Source organism: Acinonyx jubatus, chromosome E3, assembly GCF_027475565.1.
Source record: "Acinonyx jubatus isolate Ajub_Pintada_27869175 chromosome E3, VMU_Ajub_asm_v1.0, whole genome shotgun sequence".
NCBI classification, from domain to species: Eukaryota; Metazoa; Chordata; class Mammalia; order Carnivora; family Felidae; genus Acinonyx; species Acinonyx jubatus.
In genome coordinates, this window is record NC_069398.1 from 4,676,909 (window position 1) to 4,702,188 (window position 25,280).

The following is a 25,280-nucleotide window of genomic DNA, read 5'->3' on the forward strand; positions in this document are numbered from 1 at the left end:
ATCAAGTAACAATACATGCAAATCGCTTAGGACATTGGCACATAGTGTATATAGTGCAATAACTATTCTTATCGTAAAAGGTAATAATTATCAACACTGCGGTTACTTTGAGTCACCCAACTTCACCGATGCCCTCCTCAAGGCTCCGCGGACAGGTTTCCCATTCCCGCCCACCATACGATACTGCGGGCTCTCCTCTCGCTCCGCCTCTTCTCCAAGGCCGCAGGTCCGTAGGTGCGTGATGCACGCCGGGCCTCGTAGTTCGTTTGCAGAGTCCTCTCGGCGGGGGCCTCGTGGGAGGACTGCATTTCCCAGCGTTCCCCGTGGCGGCGGCCGTAAAGCGCGGCGGTCGAACGGCCGGTTCCGGCTGAATGTCAGTGCGGAGCTGTGGGCCGGGGAGGAAGGTGGTTGGCGGTCCTTCTACCACCTCCGCCGCTGCCTCCTCCGCTTGTGCTGCCGCTGCGGGCGCTCGGTCGCTCGGCCGCTCGGGCATGAGGCCGTGAGGCGGGCAACGGGTCGGGGCCGCCGACATGTTTGGCCGCTCGCGGAGCTGGGTGGGCGGGGGCCACGGCAAGTCTTCCCGCAACATCCACTCCTTGGACCACCTCAAGTGAGTGTGTTTGTTGGGGGGTGAGGGGGGCAGGCCGCAGGGCTGGACGTGGGAGTGGGGCGCACAGCCCCGGGCCGGGGCCTCTGCGAGGTGTGAGAGCGAGGTGGAGGGCGGAGAGAGACGCCCGGGAAAGACTGCATGGTGGTTAAGAGCGAGGGCTCTGGAGTCAGGGCGCTTGGATTCGAACCCTGACACCGTCGCTCCTCGCTGTGTGACCTTGGGCAAGTGGCTTAGCTTCTCGGAGTCTCGGCACCCCCGTCTGTAAAGTAAGGGGAGGAGATTTCAGTTTATGGATGCAGACTTCGTTGTTGCCGGGGGCAGCGGTGGGCACCAAGCTGACCAGGGTGGTACTTCTTAGGCTGGACAGCTTAGGAGTCAGAGGACTGGACCCAGGAGTCAGATCAGGGTTTGAGCGTAAGTGCGTGAATTTTTAGGCCTCAGTTTCCTCAGTTGTAAAACGGGTATAGTGACAGCACCTGCTTCTTATCGTTTTGAGGGGAGGATAAGAGAATGCACGCAAAACTGGAAGCACGCACGAGTGCTCAATGAACGGCAGTAATGAAAATATTTTTTTTTCCCCCTTGGTGGAGACTACGGGGAGGACTAGCAGAAGTAGAGCTCTGGGGGAAGGACAGGTGGCAGACGTGGTCCTGGGAAGCAGGAGTGCATCAGACCTGCATTCAGATCCTGATTCCACCACTTAATAGCTGTGTGACCTTGGACAGATTACTTGGCCTCCTTGAGCCTCTGGTGCCCCCTCTGCAAACGGGGTTGGTGAACCGTTGTGCAAGAATTCAATCATGTCATGCATGGAGAGACATTGATCCCGTGTCTGTTACACAGTACGTGGCTGATGGCGGTCACTGTGTCTATCAGCTAGGGAAGGCCTTCCTAGACCACCCTGCCTCAAGTGCTTACCCACCTCCATTCCTTTCCATCTGATCTTTCTCTTGATTTCATTCAATGCATAGCTCCAGTATCTGCACTTACCCCGCTTGTTTTTGCTCCTTTTCTGTCTGCTCCTCAACTGTTACTGCCAGGGGAGAAGAGACCCCTTTTTTTGCTCACAGTGGTATTCTCAGCATCTCGTGCTGTGTGCCTGGCACACAGTAGGAGCTCAGTGGCTACTGAAAGAATGAAAAAAAAAAATGAATGAATTGGGACAGGTGCAGAACATGTGGACAAACATGGAATTTTTGGTGTGTGTGTGGGGGGGTTTGGAGGTGCTGATGGAAAATAGAGAGTTGTGCGGAGGGAATGATTCCAGGGAGGAAAATATAGTGTGTGGGGCGGCAGTGGAGTTGGGAGAAGGCAAACCTTTGGTGGTAAGAAATAGACTGGTTTCCGGAGGGAGCTCCCAAGATTACTAATGGGAAGGAAGAAGGATGGAGGGGGGAGGCGGGGAGCAGTAGAAGGAAGATGGGGGCCCAGGGAAAGGATTGGTGGGAGGGAAATTAGATGGGGCTTCTCATTTGGCCAGGGGCGGGGATCCTTTGCTTCTCAGCTGTGTCCTTTCTAGCATGGAGCAGGCGTTTAATAAATGTGTGTGAGTCTTGAAGAGTAGGAGGCAGCAGGGATCAGGATGTATCAAGGAATGGTTTTGGGGGCGGGGTGATGAGAGAGGACACAGGGAGGAGAGAGGCATGGACAGGGTAGGGGTGTGTAGGGAAGCCAGGAATCTTAAACGGGAGGGCAGCTGGATTGGAAAGGGAGAGGCGTAAGGATTTCAGGAATTTAGAGAGTGGGTGGATGTGTCTGAGACAGGGAAGGATGAATATCTAAAGGAGGTTGGGCCTCCTGCCAGCGTCCAGGCACCTGCAGGCTTTCCCCTAGCTCTGCCTGACTCTAGCCCTTGTCAAGTACCTGAATGATGATTGAGCGCATTTTCTCTGCCAGGTCCTCGCTCAGGACTTCTGTGTGTTATTCCTGAGTCCTCGCAAGTCTCTGAGGTGTAGGAACTGTTACAGTTTTCCGTTTTATAGAAGGGGAAGCTAAGGTTCAAAGAGGCTAAGTCACTTGCCCCAAGGTGACAACAGCTGAAACGGGTCAAAGCCAGGGTTTGCCCTTGATGCCTGTACCCACTGCACTGTCTTTCTGAATGAAACTTCCTCCCAAGTCGGTTTGGGAAGTGACTCGCAACTTGGCTCAGTCTCTGTGCCCAACGGAGCACTTACCCTCCGGCCAGCCAGGGGATGGTAAAGGTTCACAGATTCCTTTTACGTATCTGGGCACTGCCCAGTTTCACTGTTTAGGTTAAAAGGCCATTGGGTGCTTTTGGAAACCCAAGCTGCCTGTCCTGTGTCAGGCAGATGAGCTTAATCCGTATTACAGTCTGAGCAACTCGGCGATTTACCTATTGGTGTGGGACTTGGAAGATCCCAAGATGACTTGGAAAAGAGTGCCGTAAACAGCTGGTCCTCACCCCAGCGCTTGTGACGTTCTTCGTTTGGCTCCGATAGTAAACATCTTGGGCCTTAGGTACAGAACAGCTCATTCCCTGAGGGAGTTCACAGGCTCGTGGGGGAGACAGACATAACACCCAGACTATACAGCGTGACAGATGCCGGGATCTCTGTAGGTCCAGGGTTCTGTAGGAACCCTTGGAAGCCTTCTGGGGGAGGCAACACCAGAGCAAAGTCTTCAGGGACAAGCAGGAGCCATCATGTGGGGCCGCAGGGTGTGGGGGGGTGGACCCTGGGTTTGTGGAGTTTCAAGGTGGCGCTGGTGGTTTTAGGAAATAAGGGTGGAGGTAAAATGGGACTTGGGCTTCACCTGACACGAAGGGTGACCATCCCGGAGTGCCTGGGATGGAGGGATTTCCCAGGACGTGGCACTTTCAGTACTAAAACTGGGAAAGTCCTGGGCAACTGATACAAATTGGTCAGGCTGCCAGTGACCAGTGACAGTTCCTAATATATTCATGGCAGTGTGGGTGGAAAGATTAAGGTAAATAAAAGAATTTAGGATTGAAAAAAAAATTTTTTTTTTTTGACATGCAGGGCACCTAGGAGCCCTCCCCCTTTTCAAAACAGACTATTTTTAAGAACGGTTTGCGATGTAAAGAAAAATTGAGAGGCTAATAACAGAGAGAGCCGGAATTGCTTTTGAACCACGTTATTCGTCATAATGTTCTCCGCTTTCACCCTGGAAAGGAGGCTGCCTGTTAGGATGTTACTTTTGCTAAATAACGGAAAACTGGGTGCCTCTGGTCTTTGTCTACCGACCTGAGTTAGCGATTTAGTTGAGGGAGACTGAGATAGTAAGAGGTTATTTGCTACATGTCATGGGTGGTTGGTGTGCTGCCCACACTGGTGGCACGGCTGTGACAGTGACTGCCGAATGCCCACCAGCAAGGAGAATCTTTGCTGACGCATTTGCAGGATTGCTACCGCGAGATCACCTTTAGCAGGAACTGCCAGTTAGCATGCTGCTGGTAGGACTGTTGTGGTGTTAGGTTATTTCGTTGCCTTCCCTCTGATCACCTTTGCGTGGGGGTCCACAGTCTTGGTCGCCAATGACAGAAACCCACCTAGAACTGCCTTAGGCCCCAAATGGAAGGGATTGGCTCCGATCGCTAGCTACGCCACGGCTGAGTGCAGGTGTTCAGACAAAAGCTGTCAGAGTCTGTCTCTTTCCCGTTCTTGTCTCTGCGTATCTCCTGTGTTGGTGCCATCGTTAGCGGGCTCCAGGCTTACGTCATAGCCGTCTAGCAATCCGTGGGGAAAAGGGAGCATCTTTTCTAAATATTGCCAGCAGAAGTCCAGAAGTGAGTATAGTTGGACCACCTGGGGATCTCATGCCCATCCCTGACCCTTAGCCCTTGACCCTTGGTGCTGTACTTGGCCCTTGCCTGGAGCTGGGGTGGCATCAGCCCTCCCCTCCCAAGCTGGTGGACAGAGAATGAGAGACAGGGGAGGTTCCCCCTGGGAAAATTAGGGGTTGTTACCCAAAGGGAAGAGGAATGTATACTTAGCAGGCAAATGGTCACGTATTCCTGGTACAGTCTACTTTTGCCTAAGAGAACACTGATTATTTTTAAGGGTACAGTGTTGTCAGATTAATTTTTAGGATATCATATTCACCATATCACTCATAATGAGCCCAAGCACCCATCGTGTCAGGTCCGAGTTCTTCCAGGCCGTCGGAGTGCTCTAGGCTCTGTTCCCATCCATCCAGTTCGGCATGAGGGCCCTGTAATGCAGGCTAGGGAGTCAGGAGCCTCCTTGGTAGGCAGACACCCGTTTTTAAAAAGTTTTTTAAATTTTATTTATTTATTTTTAAATATATATTTATGAGAGAGAGAGAGAGAGGGAGCATGCACGAGTGGGAGAGGGGCAGAGAGAGAGCATCCCACACAGGCTCTGTGCTGTGCTGTCAGCACAGAGCCCGACAGGGGGCTCAGTCCCTCAAACTGCAAGATCAACACCTGAGCCAAGATCCAGTCAGAGGCTCAGCTGACTGAGCCACCCAGGCGCCTGGCAGACACCCATCTAAATGGGGATGTAAAGAGTGAGGGGTGTGCCAGGCTGTAGGGGCGGGGTGGGAGGGACGATACTTGAGGCAGACCAAACCATGTTTGAGAAGCCTGGAGGAGAGAAAGGCTCAGGTTACTCACTAAGGGTGGTGTATGTGGGGTGAGGGGGCAGTGCAGGACCCCACAGCAGGCTCATGACGCGGGAGAGGTCACAGAGACATCTCCTTAAATTATGTGAAGGAATTCGGACATCAGGCTGAGAACAGTGGGCAGCCGTTGAAGAATTAACCAGAGTGCCGCGGTGCAGCCAGAGTTGGAGAGCCGGTTGGGGGAGGGCCCAGCAGGAGGTGGGCGTCCCCTTGGCCTCCTGGGAAGTGAGGGTGGCAGCCGGCCCTAATCCGGGGGTGTTTCTTGTGCGGCTTCACGGACCTCCTCTCTCGCTCCCTGTTCGACACACCTCACACGCCCACCTGTCTTCATCTTTGCTCTCCCCTGGAGCTCCCCTCCCCTTCCTGCCCGTCCAGACGCCCACCTGCATCGTTGAAGTACCAGTTCTTCCATGAAAACTGCCCTGTGACTTCAGCCAGCAAGAAGCTCTACTGTCGTCTCTAATGTCACTTGTGGTGCCCACTGTCCCGCTCAGTGTGCCCAATGTCACGCACAGTCTTACCGTCCCCAGAGGTAGACCAGCTGTTAGAGGCTCTGGGCTTTTCAGGCTTTATCCTGGCCGCGAGTTAGATGCCCGGGAAGCTGCCCCGGGTTCCTCAGGCATGTCCTTTTGCCATCAGAAGTACTCTTGCGTGATCATGTGTTTGTCTCTCCCCATTTGAACGTAAGCCTCATAAGGACAGAGACCGGCCTGTCTTGTCCACCTGGGAATTGTTAGATGCCGGCACAGGGCCTGGCACACGATAAGTGATCAAGGAGTGTTTATTGCAGGGTGAGTGAGTGTAAGAGGCAAGTCTGGCCAGGCTTTTCTCCACATCGGCCTGCTCTGGCCAATTTGGTTCCCAGTGCCCGTGCTGGAGCTGTGGCTTTGTGTAGGGCCGAGAGCCCTGCCTCCACCCTCGTGTGGTTGCCAGCTCCCCGAATCTCGGACCCGGTCTCGCTGGCTGGCCCAGTTTGGCATCTTTCTGGGGTGACTCATCGGGAGAAGCACCGCCTGTAACACCTTTCCCCAATCCTCTGGTCTGGTTGCACCCCATGAGGAGCTGGGCCTTGTGCTGCTGGCCAGAAGGCTGGGCCCTGACCAGGGGTGGTTTTCAAGGCGCGGGGTAGATGCTGTTAGCAGTAGTCTCCCCCACAGTGCTGAGCAGACCAAATAGACAAAGGCTGTATGTCCCTCTGTCTCCCCACCCCCTTCCCCGCCCCAGACGTTGTTATTTGGGGCCTGGCTTTGGGGGAGTGGACTTCTCGTCTAGGCCTCTGCCACTCCTCTTACCCTTCAGCTTCCGGGTCAGTTTCAGGATCTTCCAGTAGGAGCATTCTAAGAGGCATATTCTGATACAAGTCATAAAACCCGTATGAACTTAGTGTATCCGTCTCTGAAGTGGACATAATTGTTGCTGACCGTAATGGTTTAACCTGTGAGATAAGTGGTTCTTGAGAGAGCAGGGTCTGTGGGGCAGAATTTGTTTACAGCCCCTTGTCCTTGGCGAGGAGCCTCCGGTGTGTCGGTTGCACACTGGCAATAGGCTGTGGTTTTCCACCCGCCAGGCATTTCAGACTCTTCAGCTGGTCTCCAGGTAGAGGTCGCTCATGGGCAGGGTTTTGATCCTGAGAGCCTCCGTTCTACAGAGCCTGTGCTGGGGATTCCGTGATGTTGGCTGTTGTCCAAAGAAACAGAGTAAGAGTCAGTTATGAGGACTGACTTTACAATCTGACATGTATTTTCATGCCTTTTTGGTTTGTTGTTTATCTGCTCGATTTTCTTGCATGTAGGGCATTCATAACTTCATGTAAATGCTTGGTTAATAATAGCGTTTCCTGCATTGTCTGCATTTTCTATACTCTAGTGGTTCTAAGCAGGGGATCTGGAGTCAGGCCGTCTGGGTCCCCTCTATCAGGACTCTGTGCAGGCCCTGGCCTCCCAGAGCATCAGTCCTGCAGGATTATTGTAAGGGTTTAATTAGTGGTTACATCTGAAGCAGTCAGGAGGGCCGAGCAAAGTAGGCTGCAACTGTTTTGTGATGGTGATGATAAGAATGTGCACACGCAGAGTTTGAGAGAAAATGTTTTCCTTGTACCAGTGATCACTGTAAGAGAAAAATCTGTCCTTGTGCCCTTGGAAGCTCAGGGTCACAGCCTTGCCCCCAAAGACGGCCATGGTAACATTGTTGATAGTCTGAACAATGAGGAATCCAAATGTCCAGCAGAACAGGAACTCCTGTGCTTGTTTTCTAAATGGTATACAATGTAGCCATTATAGATGCTTGCCGATGTTGCAACAAAAATGCTTTTATTACCCTAAGTATGGGGAAGGGGGAAAGATGGGCATGGAAATAATATAGGCATGAGCTCCGCCATGTAAATATCCATGGCAAAGGAAGAGACCCAATACATTACACTCCAGCAGCGCTCATGTCTGGGCAGTGGCAGGATTGACATCCCCTTTGTTATTGTTGCTGAAGTGTTCAGCCTTTCTCAAATGAATGTTAAACTCAAAATCAGAAAGTTATTAAACTTGAGGCACATAAAGTATGGCACAGCCATAGTGGGAGTGAAAAGATGGGCAAGGTGCAGGTACAATCATCACAGAAATTTAGAGATTGAGATGTCGTGGGTATTTGCAACAACCGACAGCCAACATCGAGAAAATGAATGTTTCAGACACTGCCATTTACAACACCATCAAAAAACATCAGTTACCTACCAATAAATCTTAACAAAAGATAGGCAAGATCTCTCTGCAGCAAACGCTGAAAGAAAGGTAAATGTCATGATGTTACTTTATTGTAAAGATGTCAGTTCCCTGTATATTTAGCTATAGATTTAGGGCAATCTTAAAGGAAATCTTAGCAAGTGTTTTTGTGAAAGTTGAGTAGGTGATTTTCAAATTTATATGGAAATGCAAAGGGCCAAAAATAGCCAGTATAATATTGGGGGGGGGGGGAAAGAAGGGAAAAAAGTCGGGAGCACTTCCATTATCACCTAGGAAGATTTATCACAAAGCCGCAGTCATCGGACATCATGGTATCAGCACAAAGGTAGTGAATAGATCAGTGGAACTAGAGCATTCAGAAAGAGTCCCTGCAGGTGCGGTCGTCTGATAAACGACAGAGGGGACATTAGAGTGCATGGGAGAAAGCAGGACCTTTTTAGCAAAGGATGCTGACTCAACTAGATATCCATATGGAAAAAGTGAATTTTGGCCAATATCTTACACCATCCACAAAAAATCAGTTCCAGATGTACCCTAAGACAAAATGTGTGAGGGGCAAGGAGCCTCACAGTAATAGGTGCTACCCTGTCTCTACCTCCTGCCTCCCTCACCTGGGATGGAGAAGCGGGTCCTCTGGCTCGTGGCATGACCCCTGCCCCCAGCTTCTGGGATCCATACGTAATCAATCTCGTGACTCAACTTCCTTTGCGTGGGTGTTGAAACTACATCTTCAAACAAAATGATCCCCCCTCCCCCCCCGCGGGTTTCACTTCCCCAAGGTGGGGGCTCCCGTACTAAGGGGGCTACCTGCCGCCCCCATGTGGGTGGCCACTGCCTCTTCATCCAACTGCATATTTTTATTTTTTTCTAATGTTTACTTGTTTTTGAGAGAGAGAGAGACACACACACACACACACACACACACACAGTGTGAGTGGGGGAGGGGCAGAGAGAGGTAGAGACAGAATCCTCTGACTCTGAGCTGTCAGCACAGAGCCTAACATGGGGCTTGAACCCATGAGCTGTGAGATCATGGCCTGAGCTGAAGGCTGATGCTTAACCACTGAGCCACCCAGGTGCCCCCGGCTGCATATTCTTAATTCAGCACACCAGCTCCTGCTTCTCAACACAGAAGACTTCACCAAGAGATGTCAGGAGTTAGAAGCCAGGGCTGACCATAAGATTTTAAACTCTCCTCTCCCTACGGTGGTTTTTCAGAGCAGAGCCGCTTCCCCGGGCCCCCAGGCCGCTGCTTCCTCTGAGGCCAGGAGTGTGTTAGTGGGAGGCTAATGGATTCCATCCCCGCGGCAGAAGGAAACACCAGAGGGGGGAGGATCTACCCCCCCCCCGGCAACAGCACCTGCCCTGGCATGGTAGGGGGCACACTGTGGGTTGTACCCAGAATGTCACTGATGGCTGTGGTGTGGGTGACACAACTACTCTGAAACTTTCATGGGAGCTTATTCAGAATGCAGACTTGGGGGTCTGCACCCCAGAATCAGATTCGGTGGGTCTGGGGTGGGGAGCTAGAATCTGCAGCTGAAACGGGTTTCTGATGCCGGGGTCCCGTGAAGCACAATTTGAAAAACTCCGCTCTTTGAGCTTCTTGGCGAAAATGCGCTGGAAGGGAACGGAGGCATAGATTCAAGAGTGGGTCCCCCCCCATCAGCTTCAGCGTATGGGGGTCCCTTGGCACAGGGGGAAGCTGGCCTCCAGGCCCATATGCAGCCTCGCCTGGAGATTTGGGCACAGGTGGTGGAGATCTCTATTTTTGGAGAGCTGTTCTAGTTGTTGTGTTAAAAGTTGCATGCAATCTTTAATGAAATGATTAAGTAACTGATTATACGGTCTTTAAAATAGAACAAACAGCAACAATATTAATAAAACCCAGTCCCCTGAAGCAGATTCATCCTGACTGTTCCATCTGCAAGGTTCTACCTCTTTAAGATACCCTACCCATTTCTTTAAAAAATTTTTTTAAACATTTATTTATTATTGAGAGGCAGAGAGAGACAGAGCATGAGCATGGGAAGGCCAGAGAGAGGAGGAGACACAGAATCTGAAGCAGGCTCCAGGCTCTGTGCTGCCAGCACAGAGCCCAACACCGGGCTCGAACTCACAAACTGTGAGATCATGACCTGAGCCGAAGTCAGACGGTCAACCGACTGAGCCACCCAGGCGCCCCTATACCCTACCCATTTTTAGAGATCTTCGATGGCAGGATCTTGTCTATTCTTTCCCTGCCTTGCTGTCACCAGCCCCACCTCCAAACTGAAGGTAGCCATAAAAGAAGTCAGGAGGTGACCCTTCTTGAGTCACTTCCTCTTAGTGTCCCCTTTTCCTTCCCCAACCGTGACAGCTGAAGTTAGCCTGGAGGCGCCATCTTTTTTTTTTAACGTTTTTTTTTTTTTTTTTTGAGAGAGAGAGATCGAACGTCCTCGAGAGTCACCATCTTTTTTTTTAACTTTTTTTTTTTGCGAGACAGAGAGAGAGAGAGAGATCGAATGTGCTCGAGAGTGGGGGGTGCAGAGAGAGAGAGGGAGACAGGATCTGAAGTGAACTCTCTGCTGACAGCAGAGAGCCGACGCGAGGCTGAAACTCAGGAACTGCGAGCTCATGACCTGAGCCAAAGTCAGACGCTTTACCGACCGAATTACGCAGATGCCCCGCCGTCTTAACGACTCTTCAAGTTTTTATATAAATTCCAGTTGACAAGCGTAAGAGTCATTTCAGGTGTAGAATTGAGCCGTTCAACACTTTGCACCTGGGAAAGTGCACGCCTTAATCCCCATCACCTGTCTCACCCATCCCCCTACCCCCTCTCCTCTGGTAACTGTCAGCTCTCTATAGTTAAGTGTCTGTTTCTTGGTTTGCCCCTTTTTTTTGCACCCCCCCCTCCCCCGCCGTTTGTTTGTTTTGTTTCTTAAATTCTACAGATGAGTGAAATCATACAGTATTTGTCTTTCTCTGGCTCATTTCACTTAGCGTAACACTCTCAAGCTCCGTCTGTGTCGGATACAAAAAGACTAATTCGAGGGGGCAGAGGCCCCCCGGTGTTGACAGCCGCATTGTCCCTAATAGCCAACTTCTGGAAGAGCCCAAGTGCCCACTGACTGACGAACGGCTGAAGATGTGGTGTATATACAACGGACTGTTACTCAGCCGTAGAAGAGAAGGAGCTCTTGCCATTTGCAGCAACGCCATCCCTTACAAGCTGTGCCCCCGCCCAGGGCACTTGGCCAGACGCTAGTCCCCACACTGCCCAGGACCGGCCTCGGTGATTCTTTCGGTTGTCCCGATCACCAGTAGTGGCCTGAGGCTGGGCCCGGGTCGGCCTGCCTCTCCCCCGGCGGCGGGCTCAGGCCTGGTGCAGCCCAGGCCTTTGGGGAGCATGGGGCACAGTGCAGGAGCCTCCCTCCCAGACCCACTTAACTTTGATGGGCATTCAGCACCTGAGGTCGGTGCCTTGAATCTGAGCCACAGGGTTTGGTCCAGCTATCACTTCTGATGGGCGTGTGATTGTCTTGACTGCAGGTGGCTTTTGCCCCTGCGACTGGTTTGGGGATCTACCCTCCGTAATCTGTGACTCCGCCTTTCTCAGTCCCTGCACCAGCCCGGCTGGCTGCGGGGTTTATGCCAGACTCTTGGCCTGGGCCGTGTGCCTGCACTCGCTCCACCAGCATCGGGATCACGTGGGAAGAGTGTGACAAGGCCCGCGAGTCCTGTTGGTTCCGAGTCTCCAGATGGGCTCCAGCCTCCCCCGCTGTATCCACCCTTCAGGTGATTCTCTTGCACACCGGAGGTTGAGGATGGCCGTCTTCAAGGGCTTGATGGTTCCCTGGCATCAGCTTGGGTTGGCGTGTTTCTGGTTAACCCTTCACAACACTGTCTGCCATGTGTCTTGGGTGGTGAGTAGCATCTCTGGATGGGAGTTGGGCTAACCACATCTGAGCTATGGCTGCTAGTCGTCCTCAGAAACGTCGCCGGCGGTCACCGAGCCTGGTTGGCCATTTCAGTTGGTAATGCTTCATTTTCTTTCCTTTTCGTCAGGTATCTGTACCACGTTTTGACCAAAAACACCACAGTCACAGAACAGAACCGGAACCTGCTAGTGGAGACCATCCGTTCCATCACTGAGATCCTAATTTGGGGAGATCAAAATGACAGCTCTGTATTTGAGTAAGGGTTTCTCATGTGTTTTTTTGTTTTGTTTTTTGACTCTCCTTCCTTTGACTATTTTTCTAAATGTATCCCATGAGTCATTCTTGATGACATCAGGATCTGATACCAGCCTGGTCTTGCGCAGATAGCTATCTATATCTCTATCCATACACAATGTCCTTGAGACACTGGAGAAATGTAAGCTGAAAATGGGAAAGGGACATGAGCGTCTCTCGAAAAATCTGAAAATATCATGGATGATTTTCCAAGTAGCATCTGACAGCCTCCCCAAAGGGCAGAAAACGTCCTGGGAAGTTAGCTTCGAAGTGAACTGACAGGGCCCTGCCCTGGAGAGACATGAAGGGCTCATATTTATTGTGTTAACTGTTGGGCAGGCACAGTGCTGAGCTCCCGATGAGATAATCTGAGTCTCCCAGCTGCCCCGGGGGCGGCGTCCACATCCCCATTAATCTCCTGTCACACCGCTGGTAGGCAGGCACAAGGCAGCTCACGCCCAGAGTCCACGAAGGGGTTTCTCCTCGTTGGCGTACTTCCTAGATGAGCAGTTTTAGGCCAGCCTCACTTTTCTCATCTTTAAAGGAGAGTTCCTGCCTACTGCCCGGTACAGAGGAGGCGCTCCAGAATTGTTAGCACGTGGTAATTTGGAAAGATGTCCCTGTTGGACGGATGAAAAGCAGAGGCTGGAGGCCACGGACAGCTTCCCCAGGAGACCTGTCTCGGTGTCTGAGTGCAGAGGGACTCGGGTTACAACCACCACCAAAGACAGGTTTTATTTTTATATAAGATAATCTCAACTGGAAGCTTTGAGGCCCCTTAAAAAACCCCTTTGAAACAAGTAAAGGAGTTCCATTTCCAGCCTGGCTTATTAGCTAATCTGATTTTCCAGATAGCTTTCTGTCTTCATCTGTACTTGTGGAAAATGCAAACCCGTGACGCCGGCCTCGTCCCCAAAGGAAAACAGGAGTAGGGAGGGAGGCGGTGCCTGCAGAGGGGACTAGATGCATCTCAGGACGCACGGGGAACCGCTTGGTCGGTTGGTGTCTGTTTTGGGGATGAGATAGACCCTCGGGTTAAAGGCTAGAGACCGTGTCCCTCTTGACTAGAGTGGACTTTCTGAGCCAATCTGTTGTCTCAGAACAACTGCCCCGTGATTCCTAAATGGCCCCCCCGTGGAGTGCCCAGGAGAATTTATTTTTAATTCATTTCTTTTAGAATAACTTTAGATTTATGGAAAAGTTGCAAAGCTAGTACAGAAAGTTCCCCAGCACCCCTCACCCCGTTTCCCCCACTGTTAACGTCTTATATGACTGGGGTGCATTGGTCAAAACCGAGAAGCTAAGCTTGGCTCATGACTGTTGGGTAGACCCGTGACTTGATTTGGATTTTGACAGTTCTTCCATTAAGATCCCCCTTCTGCTCTGGGAACACAGTCCAGGCTCTCACGGTGCTGCGTCTCCCAGCCACCTCTGGTCTGTGACTGATTCTCAGTCTTCTCTGGTTTTCAGGAGAAAACCTTGATGTGTTCGAGAAGTACTGGCCATTCCCCCCACCCCGATCTGGGTTTCTGCCATGTTTACTCATGATTAGCCTGGGGTAGAAACAACTGTAACAATATGTCCTTTTCAGCCCACGGTATCAGCAGCCCCCACATCCACCTGCGCTCTAGTGAAGTTACTCTGATTATTTGGTTAAAGTGGTGTCAGCCAGGTTCTTCCACTATAAAGTTACTCTTGTCCCCATTCCCTACACCATGTTTGAAAGAGTCACCCAATGTAGCCCACCTGGGGGCTTGGAATTAAGCTCCAACCTTCTGGAAAGGGGTGAGTAGCTATGTACAGTATTTGAAAATCTGCATAGATTTGTCTCTTTTCCCCATTTATGTTTTCAGTGAGTTATTTATTTTTAAGAAACAGACTCTTTTTTAAAAAATATTTATTTTGAGAGAGAGAGAGAGAGAATGAGAGGGAATCCCAAGCAAGCTCTGGACTGTCAGCACAGAGCTCAGTGCGGGGCTCGACCTCACAGTGAGATTGTGACCTGAGCCAAAAGCAAGAGTCGGATGTTCAGCTGAGCCACCCAGGCACCCCACTCATTTATTTATATCAATATGGGCTCATGATGTTTGTTTTATACGTTGATTATTAACAAGTTCCCAAATTGGTCATTGTGCTGCACTGAGCCTGTCGGGCGACCCTTGGGAGTCACTGATTTATTCAACCTGAAGCGCAGGTGGACAAAATGGGTCAAATGGTAGAAATATTCTTGGGATCAGCGTCACTGACATTTGTAGGCAGACAGGCTCCCAGAATCAGAGTTGAATAAGTTGAATAATGTTTACTTATTCATTTACCCTTTCAGGAATTCAAACAGAGGTTATGTAGCCCCGAGCAAGTGCCAGGCCCATGGTCCTGCCACCGTGGAGCTGAGAGCCGAGGGGAGAGAGACCCTCAGAACTAAGTGACAGATACATGTGACTGCAGGGACCTGTTGTGAGTGTCCCAAATGAGAGGTTACCTGGTCCTAGCTTGCATACAGAGAACATGTAGCTAGAAAACCCCATTTTCTTCCTTTAAAGAAAGGCATAGGGGGTTCTGTCTCCATTTCAAGACTAAAAGAGCCAACATGTAGCCCAAAAGTGCATGTTCCCGGGCTGCATGCAGACAGCTGTCCTGTCCAGAATAAGAAAGGCAGAAGCTGACTTAGGGACTGACGAGGGTCTCCCTGCCACATCGGCCCCTTCAATTGCCTCCAGTCTTTTTCCCTGGATTTGGAAACCCATATTCTTTTAGTAGCATTATTTTGCCCCATTGGAGGGAATGCTGGTTGTTACTAACACTCAAAGATACGAAAGCCAAGGAAAGAGGCCTAGTACGGAAAGCTGAGGATACAGAGTATTGGATGGAGAATGCTGCCTGTCGGGTTTCCAAGCATAGGTAGAATAATGTGTAATCACTTTGGCGGTAAAGATCTCGCCCTTTCTGTAGGAATCGAGGTCACGGCTTCCTAGGATCGGCCGTGTGCTCAGATTCTGGGGAGAGAGCGTGAGTGGCTGCATTTTGTGGTGGCGGAAAGAGGCATCGAGGGAGGGGAGGAGCCGGGGCCACGCAGCCCGTGTGACCTGGCTGCTCTCTGGATGCCTTTGGGGGCTGGGGGCGGCCCCCACACACATGCGGTGCACATAGCCAGGGGATGATGTGTATCTGCACGAGTAGCAGCAAACCTCTGATGCTTTCCCCTTCTCTCCCCAGCTTCTTCTTGGAGAAGAACATGTTTGTTTTCTTCTTGAACATCCTGCGGCAGAAATCAGGCCGCTACGTGTGCGTTCAGCTGCTGCAGACCTTGAACATCCTCTTTGAGAATATCAGTCACGAGACCTCACTCTGTAAGGATAGCCCCTGGTACCTGCCCCCTCACTGCTGAGCTTTGGCGGCCTGGAGTTTGGCGTGGTTTTCGTGTGGCTTTTTGAACGTCTGAGCTTACTGTGTGTGTTAGGGCGCTTGGGCTGCTGTCACAGAATGCCCCAGACCTGGTGACTTAGACAACAGAAATTTATTTTCTCCTAGCTCGGGACGTTAGAAGTCCAAGATCAAGGTGCCATCAGGGTTAGTTTCTGGGGAGGCCTTTCTTCCTGGTTTGCAGATGACTGTCTTCTCGTTGTGTCCTCACGTGGCCTTTCTGTGTGTGTGTGTGTGGGTGTGCACGCGTGTGTGTAGTGAGTCTGGTATCTTTTCCTCTTTTAAGGACACCCACCTTTGACCAGGGTCCTGCCGTAGGACCTTGTTTAACCTTAATTACCTCCTTAAAGCTTCTGTCTCCAAATACAGTCACACTGGGGGCTGGGGCTTGACTATGATAATTTGGGGGCCGTGCAGTTCAGTCCCTAACCATGTTTATCCCTGTGTAGTGGGGTACTGGGAAGGGCTGTGAGGGCTCCTCTCTGCTGAATGGTTCTGGGCTGTTCATATTTTTTTCTTTATAACTTGTTGGGGTTGCTGAATAACCAGCCAACAGGGAGGGGCTTCTCTGGCTCACTAAGTCAGCTGCCCTGGAGGATTCCTGCGTGTTTGATGAGGTACCTTTGATGATACCGTGACCAGGTGGGCACGAGTTACTACCTCATGTAGTAAGAGACCTTTGGCTGCAACATCATGGGAGGACATGAAGGAAGGAGTCGTTTGAGGGCGAAGCCCAAAACCTACCAAAGGGTAAACAACTTGAAGCCAGTAGGCTCTCTGTGAAAAATGATGCGCCCCAAGCAAAACACAAAAAGAAAAGAAAAAGGAGTACTTAAATGAAGGTGTAAATGGATTTCTGGAATACCCAAGACAAAACTCACAGGTGGTTCATAATGGGGAGATGATAGCAACATTCAGGAGGTAAGGGAAGAAATTGCAGTTGCTTTTAAAAGGGAAGGAAACTAAAAAGACCAGCAGCAAAGAAAAATGCAGTGGTAGGTTTCCACTGTAGAAAACCTGGCCACGGGATTGCAGATAGCCCAGCCATCCTCAAGAATCAAGATACGGGCACTGGAGTGTGGGTCCACAGAGCATGAACTCACCTAGGGCGGAGCCAAAGTGGACCCGGCTCTTGGTGAATTTCCTCCCGCAGAATGTTTTGTTGGTGGAGAAATGGGGCATCTGCCCATATCTTGTCCTGAGAATCCCAGGGGACTCTGTGCTGATGGTGGTTGCTGTAGACTGTTGTTCTGTGGAACATTTTAAGCGAGATTGCCCTGAGAGAATTCAGACGGAATGGTCACAGCCGGCCGCTGGGCGAAGGGATCGAGTGCAGACTATGAAGAAAGTTTGGATGTGCCTGAACCACAGAAATCCAAAACAAAGATACCTAAAGTTGCTAATTTTTGGTAACAATTAGTACCGTCGTTAGGTACCACCTCGTTAACCATTCCGAACTGGGCCTACTTCGCAAATTGGAGCTGGGCCCCCTTGGAGACCTGTGTTCAAGATACCAGTACGATCTGGGTATCGTCAAATAGCTTCCTGAGTGCTGTCCATTAAAGAGTGATTCCGTCCCTGGAGAAAATGACTCAAGAAAAGTAGAAGATGTTCACACTGGATTCTCCAAAAGAACATTTTTAACAGACAGAACTGAAGTATGGCTAAGTGGTTATACGTGCTGGATTGTAACACTCATCCTTTTTTAAAAAACTATACATTCACATGAACCACTCCTCAACAAAGTATAACTGATTTGCATTTGGAAATGAAGTTTTGGTTATATTGTTTTCTTGGTTTGAGGTATCAATTATTACGAATTTGTAAGTTGCCACAGAAACTACGGCATTCTTAAACTTTCAGTAAAAACTCACTTGCTATTAAAAAAAAAAAACAAAAAACAGCCAACAGAATAGGCCCTGGAGGTAGCAGGGTGAGGAAGAACAACCCAGGAGCAAGCGAGAGTGAGACCCACGCTCCTTCTCTGGCCTCACTAAGCCCAGGCTCCTCCTCTGACACAGCCGCTCTGGGAGACAGGTGCTGTGGGCACCCTCACTTCGTGCCGGGAGAGTTTGCGTCACGAGCCTGTGGTGACCGCTCTAGCGGTGCCCGGATCCGGAAGGGGTTTGAGTCCAGCTGCGTTAGTTCAGTGCCCGCACCCCGGGGTGACTATGCCCCAGGAGGACATTTGTCGGTGTTGTGTTGGGTGAAGGGCTGGGGGTGCTGTTAGCCTCTGGCGGTTGGAGTCCTGGGATGCGCAGGACCGCACCCCACGGTAAAGGGCTATCAGCGCAGAGTGTCAGCAGAGCCCAGGGTGGGAAACATTGGTTTAGGTCCTCCTCCTCCGGGCTTGACTGGCCCGCTTTGCGATCGGCAATCCCTGGGCCCTGCCCGCCAGGAGTAGGGAAGAGAAGACAAGTGACCGGATGTCTGTGTCAGAAGCAGGCTCTAGGTCCCCAAGAAGGGTCTAGGAAAAGTTTCTGGTGGATGGAAGGGGATAAAGACAGTGGCATCCCTATCAGGAGGGAGCGGGGAGAGGCCGGAACCGGCTGCTGAGCGGAGGCTCTCAGGATGGCCACTAGGTGGTGCTGCCATCCCAGGAGCCTGCGCTCACACTTCCCAGTGAATGAATGGGAGTTGACAGATGTGAGTTGACTCACTCTCCCTAAGTGGTTTCCCGTGTTAACAGCTTTTGTTACCCTGGATGCGGATTGTGAGTGGTTTCTGAAAACTGACAGAGGGGAAGACCCAGCTCGGTGGTGCAGGCCCCGGACTCCAGCCCCCCAGTCCCCGGGCCCAGCTCTGCCGGATTCGCCCTGCACGTGCTCTGGGGGCGAACTGTCCTCTCCAGGCTGCACCTTCTGCTTCTGTGGAGCAGAGATGACACTCGTATCTGGGGAATGGGGTGGTTTGAGGACTAAGCGTGACCGCGGGTGTGCGGAACGTGATGTGGGGTCTGGCAGGTGGAAGTGTCCACTCAGGCTGGTTTTATCATTAAATCCAGCGTCCCCCCCCCCCCCCAAATGTCTGTTTTCTGGTTACCCTTCCTAAGCCCAGCTCGCCCTGGGGCTCCTGGATTGAAGGTGGGGGTTGGGGCAATAGGAAACGCTGGAGTTTCTGGATCACACGGCTTTCTGAATTGGGACCTAGAAGGATACCGTGCTGTGAGGTACGCAGACAGATGGCACTATCTTTACAGGGAATTCACCAGAGTCCTTTTTGTAAGCCCTGTAAAAGCGGCCAACAGCACCGCCTTTGACAGAACTTTGATTTGTGGGGGTGAGGAGGACGTGTGAGTTTTGCTTTTATTTTTATTTTCCAATTATAGAAAGAAAATATCCGGATTATAAAACAGCAACAACAAAAATCAAACGCCGTGAGAATATAGAAAGCAAAACTTCTGCAGAGCCTCACCCTACCCCTTGGGTAGACACAGCGCGTTCTGCCTTCTGCTTTACGTGGTCCCCACTTACTGATGTATCTTAGATGTTCATACGGTCCGTTCACATGTCCTCACCTCGTTTGGTTGACTGGTGGCATCTTGCTGAGCCCCTAGTGATTGAACTTGACCACGGGCATTTAGGTGGTTTCCGGATTTTCACTATTACCAGCAGCCATTTCACAAGTGCACCTGTTGCCCGTCGGGTTTGGGGACCTAAGTCACAGGAGGCCCGAGAGACCGAGATTACGTACAGACTCCTGGGTTGATTAGAAAAGGATACCACAGAAAGTCGGCCACACGGTGAGGGGGCAGTGGAAAAATCCCAGCCGAATAATAGAGGCACCGCTGCTGCCCCCATGGCGGCCCCCACCGCCCACAGAGTCATCGTGTGGAGGCCCTGGAAAAGTCCCCGCTGGGGAATGATTGGAGCGTGTGACTTTTCCAGCTGAAAGCGCAGCACAGAGGCTCCTGGTTGTACGTCTGAGGCTGATGGCATAGACATCTGTGCCTCTGATGGCCCGGAAGCTGCCAGCCAGTCACAGTGGGGCTCCACGGGACGTCTCAGGAGTCCCTTGTCCTGCTAGCCAACGCATCCCCAACCATGGCCAGGAGGACAGTGAAAAAGAAGGGCTCTGGGCGTCAGCATCACATGGGCTGCTCCTTCCGAGTTAAGGTTCCAGGTGGTTAAATTGTCGACTGTTTAAAGAGTAGAATGCTGCATAGCAAAAAGGAGCAAAGGGATGCACTGTTACCACCGCGTGCAGCACTGTGGGTAACTCTCAGATGCGGTAACGAGTGACAGGGGCCGGACACAAGAGGCCTGTGTGTCATATGATCCGTGGGTATGAAGTTCAAGAACAGGCAGGGGCACCTGAGTGGCTTAGTTGAGTAAGCATCCGATTTTGGCTCAGGTCATGATCTCATGGTCCGTGAGTTCGAGCCCCACATCGGGCTCTGTGCTGACAGCTCAGAGCCCGGAGCCTGCTTCGGATTCTGTGTCTCCCTCTCTCTCTGCCCCTCCCCTGCTCATCCTCTGTCTCTGTCTCTCTCTCTCTCAAAAATAAGTAAATATTAAAAAAATAGGCAAAATGAGTCTATGTGATCCAAGGCAAACCAGAACTTGCCGTTGGGGAGAGGGTATTGACTGGATAGGGCTATCAGGGAGCCTTCTGGGGAACAAAAAACATACTGTGTCTGACCTGGATGGTGCTTATGTGGTGTATATATTTGCAAAAATTCCTCAAGCTGGATGTCCAAGACTTGTGAGGTGTGTATATATGAATAAGTACATAGGTACGTAGACTTTATATCCACATATACGTACATTTCCACACAGATTAAGCTGTCCGCTTAAGATTTGTGATCCATGTGACCTCAATTTTGAACAGTTAAAAATTGTTGATATTTTAAAAAATTTGTTAAAAGTTGTTGATTTAAGATTTTTAAAAAAAAAATTGGCAATTAAGTCAATGAAGATTTTTAGGAACCCCGCCCCCGCCCCGCTGCCCCCTCTCTTGGAGCAGGCCCCAAAATTTGCGTCCGGAATTGTGAGAATCTGGAGATTCTGAAAACTGTTCTGGGACTACAGACTTCTGTAAAGCCGAGGACACCCAGCGTGCTTTCCGGAAGGCAGCGGCTTTCCTGGAGAGCTGGCTTCTGAGGAGGACCCGGCTGTGGGCCCCGTGCTCCCGGATGGATCTTTGGGGCGCGTCTGGTGATGTCAGTCTTTCTGGTAGTACTTTGATCGGTTTACGTTGGATACCTCGTTGGCACCAAATAATGGTTTATTTCCGTTTTTTAAGTTTGTTTATTTTTTGAGAGAGAGAGAGAGAATGCAAGCGGGGAGGGCAGAGAGAGAAGGGTCAGAGGATCTGAAGCAGGCTCTGTCGACGCAGCCCGATGCGGGGCCCAAACCCACAAACCATGAGATCATGACCTGGGCCGGAGTCAGATGCTCAGGTGACTGAGCCACCCGGGCGCCCCTGCAGTTTATTTCCTATTCCCCCTGAGAGCACCTGTGTTCAGTCCTGGTGGCTGGAGGCTCCACGTGAGGGTGCTGGATGGAAAGTGGCCGCGGCCGTTACTGAGTGCTTGCTTTGTGCCCGTCGCTGCCCTTCGTACCTCATCTCCTTTAATCCTCACAGCCGACCCCTGAGGAAGGCACCGTTACTCCTGTATTTAGACAAGGAGACTGGGGAGTGGAGAGGCTAAGTGGCTTTCCCGGGGTCACCCAGCTGGGAGGTGGCAGGGGCAGAGTGGATCCAAGTTCCCTTCAAACACACTGCCTCTGAGACGCGTGAGCATGACAGGAAGCCACGCAGGGCTCCTTAACCCACGGAGTGTGCCGGGTCCGCCCCTGAGATTGGAGGAGGTGGGCAGGGCTGGGGCCCGAGGTTCCACGTGTCCCACGAGCTCCAGGTGATGCCGGGCTACTTTGAGTAGCCAGGCTCCACACCGCTCAGCTTCGCTGAGAGAAGGGGTTGATCACGTTCTGCCTTTAACCATTTGGGGTGCGTGGATGGGCTGGGTCAGAGCTTACAGGCTGGCCGTCCGAAGGACGGGGTGGCAGCGCCTGCTTTGCGGGGTGGCTGATGAGGATTCGGAGACATGCCTGGAAAGGACTCGAGGCCGGGACTGTGCCCCGCAGGCCGCAGCTGGCCCGTACCCCGGATGTTGCCACCAGAACAGCTTTAAGGCCCAGGTGACCTAGGGGCCAGCATGTCAGAGTCAGGAGATGGAACAGTCACCTCTGTTTTCCAGCCCCTCGAACAGTTGAAGGCTCTCACCATGCTGGGTCTGCGTCTGTGCAGGGGCTGGGGGCTGGGAGGGGGTAGCCACTCTCCAGTCGGTCCCAGTGCCTCAGGCCCTCGGCACCCAGATTTCATTACTGGCTCCCATTAGTGCGTGCTGCTAACACAGGCTTTGACAGAGGACCCGCCTTAAATCCCATGTCTGTGACAGACTGCTGTGTGACCTCTGGAAAGTTAATCGACCTCTCTGAATTATTTTACTCTTCTGCAAAACGGGAAGAAGACCACCTGCTCTGCAGGATGGGTGCAACGATAATGTAAAGTGCTCAGCCTGGTGCTGGGCGTCCCCGGGAGGTTTAGCATAAAGTAGCTTTTATGAAACTGTGTTGCCGTATAGGGAGAAAAAAACCCACATAGCCCTTTGTAGCATTCAGGGATGACAGTATGACTCCTGATGGCAAAATGGAGCAGCTTTTAATAAAATAGGTTGGTTTTTACCCTTGCCCGTGGGTGGTTTGTGCAAATGCCCACGCACCAACACATCTGCCCCACCCCCAGCTCTCTGGTGAACTTTGTCAGCAATGAAAAAAAAAGTTCAAATGTTTTTTCTATTTGGTGTAGGAGGGTGGGGTAGTCCGGGCCCTTCTGTCATGGCTCTTGAACTTTCTTGGGGCTGTGCGTTGTGCCTGGCTGACTTCTTTGCTGGTAGACAGGTAAAGCTGCTCCCTGGCGACCCAGAATCTCGAGGGGTTCAAGTACATTCACAGAGTCGTCTGTTACCCAATTTTGTCGCTTGACTTTCCTTCGGCGTGAATTAACCTGTCTTCCTTTTTTTTTTTTCCCCTCCCTTTAGATTATTTGCTCTCTAATAACTATGTAAATTCTATCATTGTCCATAAGTTTGACTTTTCCGATGAGGAGATTATGGCATATTATATATCATTCCTGAAAACACTTTCGTTAAAACTCAACAACCACACCGTCCATTTCTTTTACAACGAGGTAAGTAACTGCCAGAGGGGTGCGTTTGGGTGGAAAGCTAGCTAATCGGAGGGGGGCCTTCGGTCCGGGGGTCTCGTGCCTGTTTACAAAGCGCGTGGGCACTCACCATTTCCTGATTTTTCACAGCAACTGTGTTTGACCTTGACAGGCTTAAAAATATATATATATATATATTTGATTTATTTAAAAGTTACCTCTCTGTTTTTAACGTGAAATTCAGTTTGTGCTACTGAGGAACATTGCATTGCAGAAGTGCCTGAAAGTGAACTTGGGATTGAAATGCGGTCAGACCCAGCTTTGCCAATTCCCTGCTGTGTGACCTTAGAGAAGTCTCAGTCCTCTGAGCCTCAGTTTCTTCATCTGAGAAAGGGGATGATGATTCACAGCGAAGGATTTTCCGGGGATCGAATGAAGGGAGATGATGTCTTCGGAGCCCCTAGTATGTACTTAGCTCCTTAAAATCAGAGCTCACACTATTCTTCACAAGCGAATGTCCCCGGTATTCCTTGGGATCATTACTAGCAATTTTGAAAAATAAATTGTTGCCGTTTTCCAACGAAAAGGAGCTTGATAAGGTCAGTTCATCTCGTACCAGAAGGTACGGATGCTGGCCGTCCTGGGTCTGGTCCATCTTGTGGCACGATCACTTCACTGAGGACCCGGGCTTTCTCCCCTTCCTGCTCTGGTGACCGCACGGTTGGCATCCGTCCTCAGGCACGACCCCTCATGGTCTCAGGATGGCTGCAGCGGCTCCAAACATCACATACTCACATGCCGCTGCCCAGAAGCCTGAAGAGATCACTTATTTCCCTTCTTGTGTTCCTTTCTAACTTTCAAACGCTTCTTTCCCAGAAGCGCCCCCCTCCCCTCCCCACCCAGCAGACTTCCTCTTGTGCCTTCTCGGTCACAGTCATGTCACGTTTCTCTTGCGGTGCATCCGGAGTTTGGGAGCCACCTGGCGGGACAGCCTGGCTTGGACTTTCATGAGGGTAGTCACGTGAAGGCTGGGTGGGGTCGGGAGAGCTGCTTCCAGGGTGGCTCACTCAACGTGGCTGACTGTGGCTGGGAGGCCTCGGCTACACGGGCTTCTCCAGCGGCTGCTTGAGTGACGCCACGGCACGGCAGCTGGTTCTCCCCGGAACGAACGATCCAGGAGACCAAGACGAGCTGTAAGGCCTTATATGACCCAGCCTCAGAGGCCACACTCCATCTTTTCCACCGTGTTGTCGAGGCCGCACAGGCCAGGCTTGAGTCCGTGTGGGAGAGGATGTCAGTGTGTGAACACAGGAGGTGAGGATCGTTGGAAATTCCTGGAGGCCAGGTGCTGTTTGCATGGCGGTGTCTTCCTGTTTTTTAGTATATTTATTCTTTTGAGAGAGAGAAAGCACAGGAGGGGCAGAGAGAGGGAGAGAGAGAATCCCAAGTAGACTCTGTCCGCGCCGTCAGCCCAGAGCCCGACATGGGGCTTGAACCCACGAAACGCGAGATCATGACCTGGGCCGAAACCGAACGTCGGACGCTTAACCCGCTGAGCCAGCCAGGCGCCCGAATGGCAAGTGTCTTCTGATTGGTGGTCACTTGCACTGCCCTTCCTCTCTTTGCAGTCAGATCATAACTCTCAAACGTACCTTCGGAGTCTGTGCAAACTCCATCCAGCTGTCCCCACATGATGCGGCATCAGCCTGAACCCCGATTTTCCTCGTGTAGTTTAAAAGTGGGGAAGAATTGGCCTCAAAGGGAAGACACACTAGCCGTCAACCGCCAAATGTGTGGCAGTTTGAAAAATTGACATGGTGTGGCCCCGTGTCTGGCAGCTAGTAGGTGCTCATTAAATGTGTCCAGAGACACGTGGATGAGATTTGGCAGCTCTCCCAGGTGGATGAAAATCTACCTGTGAACTTCAGACCAGAGAGAGGGTACCTCTGCTCAGCTGCAGCTGGAATTCTAGACCCCAGGGTGGGAGGGCAGGACTCTGGGATTCCTGGACCCGAGCGATGGTTCTGGAAGAACATCCTTCTGGTCACCAGAGGAGCTGCAGGGGCCTTATTTCTGAGGTGGGCTCCCTTTCCTCTTTCACGTGGCCCAGTACTGTAGCCACCACCTGCCACGGGTGCAGTTCTGGTGCTCACAGTGGCATCGTCCTCATTTGACAGTTGTCACGTTGCTGTAGGTTGGCTCTTGCTTCTTCCCCACGCTCCCGCCCACCGGTGCCCTCGGAGCATGCTCGGAGCCAAGTGGGAAACCTGGTCAGAAGAGGGGAGCAGAGCCCATCCTGCTTTTCTTGAGGCTCCCGCAGCAGAGTTCCAGGCTCCTGGACGGTTTCGATCCCTTCCCATGATCCCTTTCTCATGCCAGCTGATTCCCGAGACCCTCTTGCTCCTTGCGAACGTGTGTACTTCTAGTATTTCTAGACAGAGAAATATGTAACAGCCAGAAGAGATTCCGAATGTGAGGAAAACCTCACGCTTGCCTTTTATTCGTGGA

The 25,280-nt window shown here is 51.4% G+C and overlaps 1 protein-coding gene and 1 pseudogene across 12 annotated transcripts in view; both read left to right on the forward strand.

Annotated features, from left to right (window-relative positions):
* Window positions 1-341: 341 nt before the first annotated feature.
* Window positions 342-25,280, forward strand: part of CLEC16A (C-type lectin domain containing 16A) — a 199,202-nt gene continuing 174,263 nt past the window's right edge. For 9 of the 12 annotated variants that reach the window (XR_008294694.1, XR_008294695.1, XR_008294696.1 and 6 more), the window contains exons 1-4: window positions 343-610; window positions 12,016-12,144; window positions 15,396-15,529; window positions 22,648-22,796. Coding sequence is in view for 9 of the 12 variants with exons in the window: in XM_027043249.2 (XP_026899050.1) it covers window positions 531-610; window positions 12,016-12,144; window positions 15,396-15,529; window positions 22,648-22,796 (492 nt within the window). In the remaining 3 variants the exon portion in view is untranslated. Of the gene's footprint in view, window positions 611-12,015; window positions 12,145-15,395; window positions 15,530-22,647; window positions 22,797-25,280 lie in introns of all 12 variants that reach the window. The other 3 variants (XM_053213540.1, XM_053213546.1, XM_053213545.1) reach the window with 1 other exon arrangement.
* LOC106989237 (zinc finger CCHC domain-containing protein 9-like) lies at window positions 15,787-19,942 on the forward strand (annotated as a pseudogene).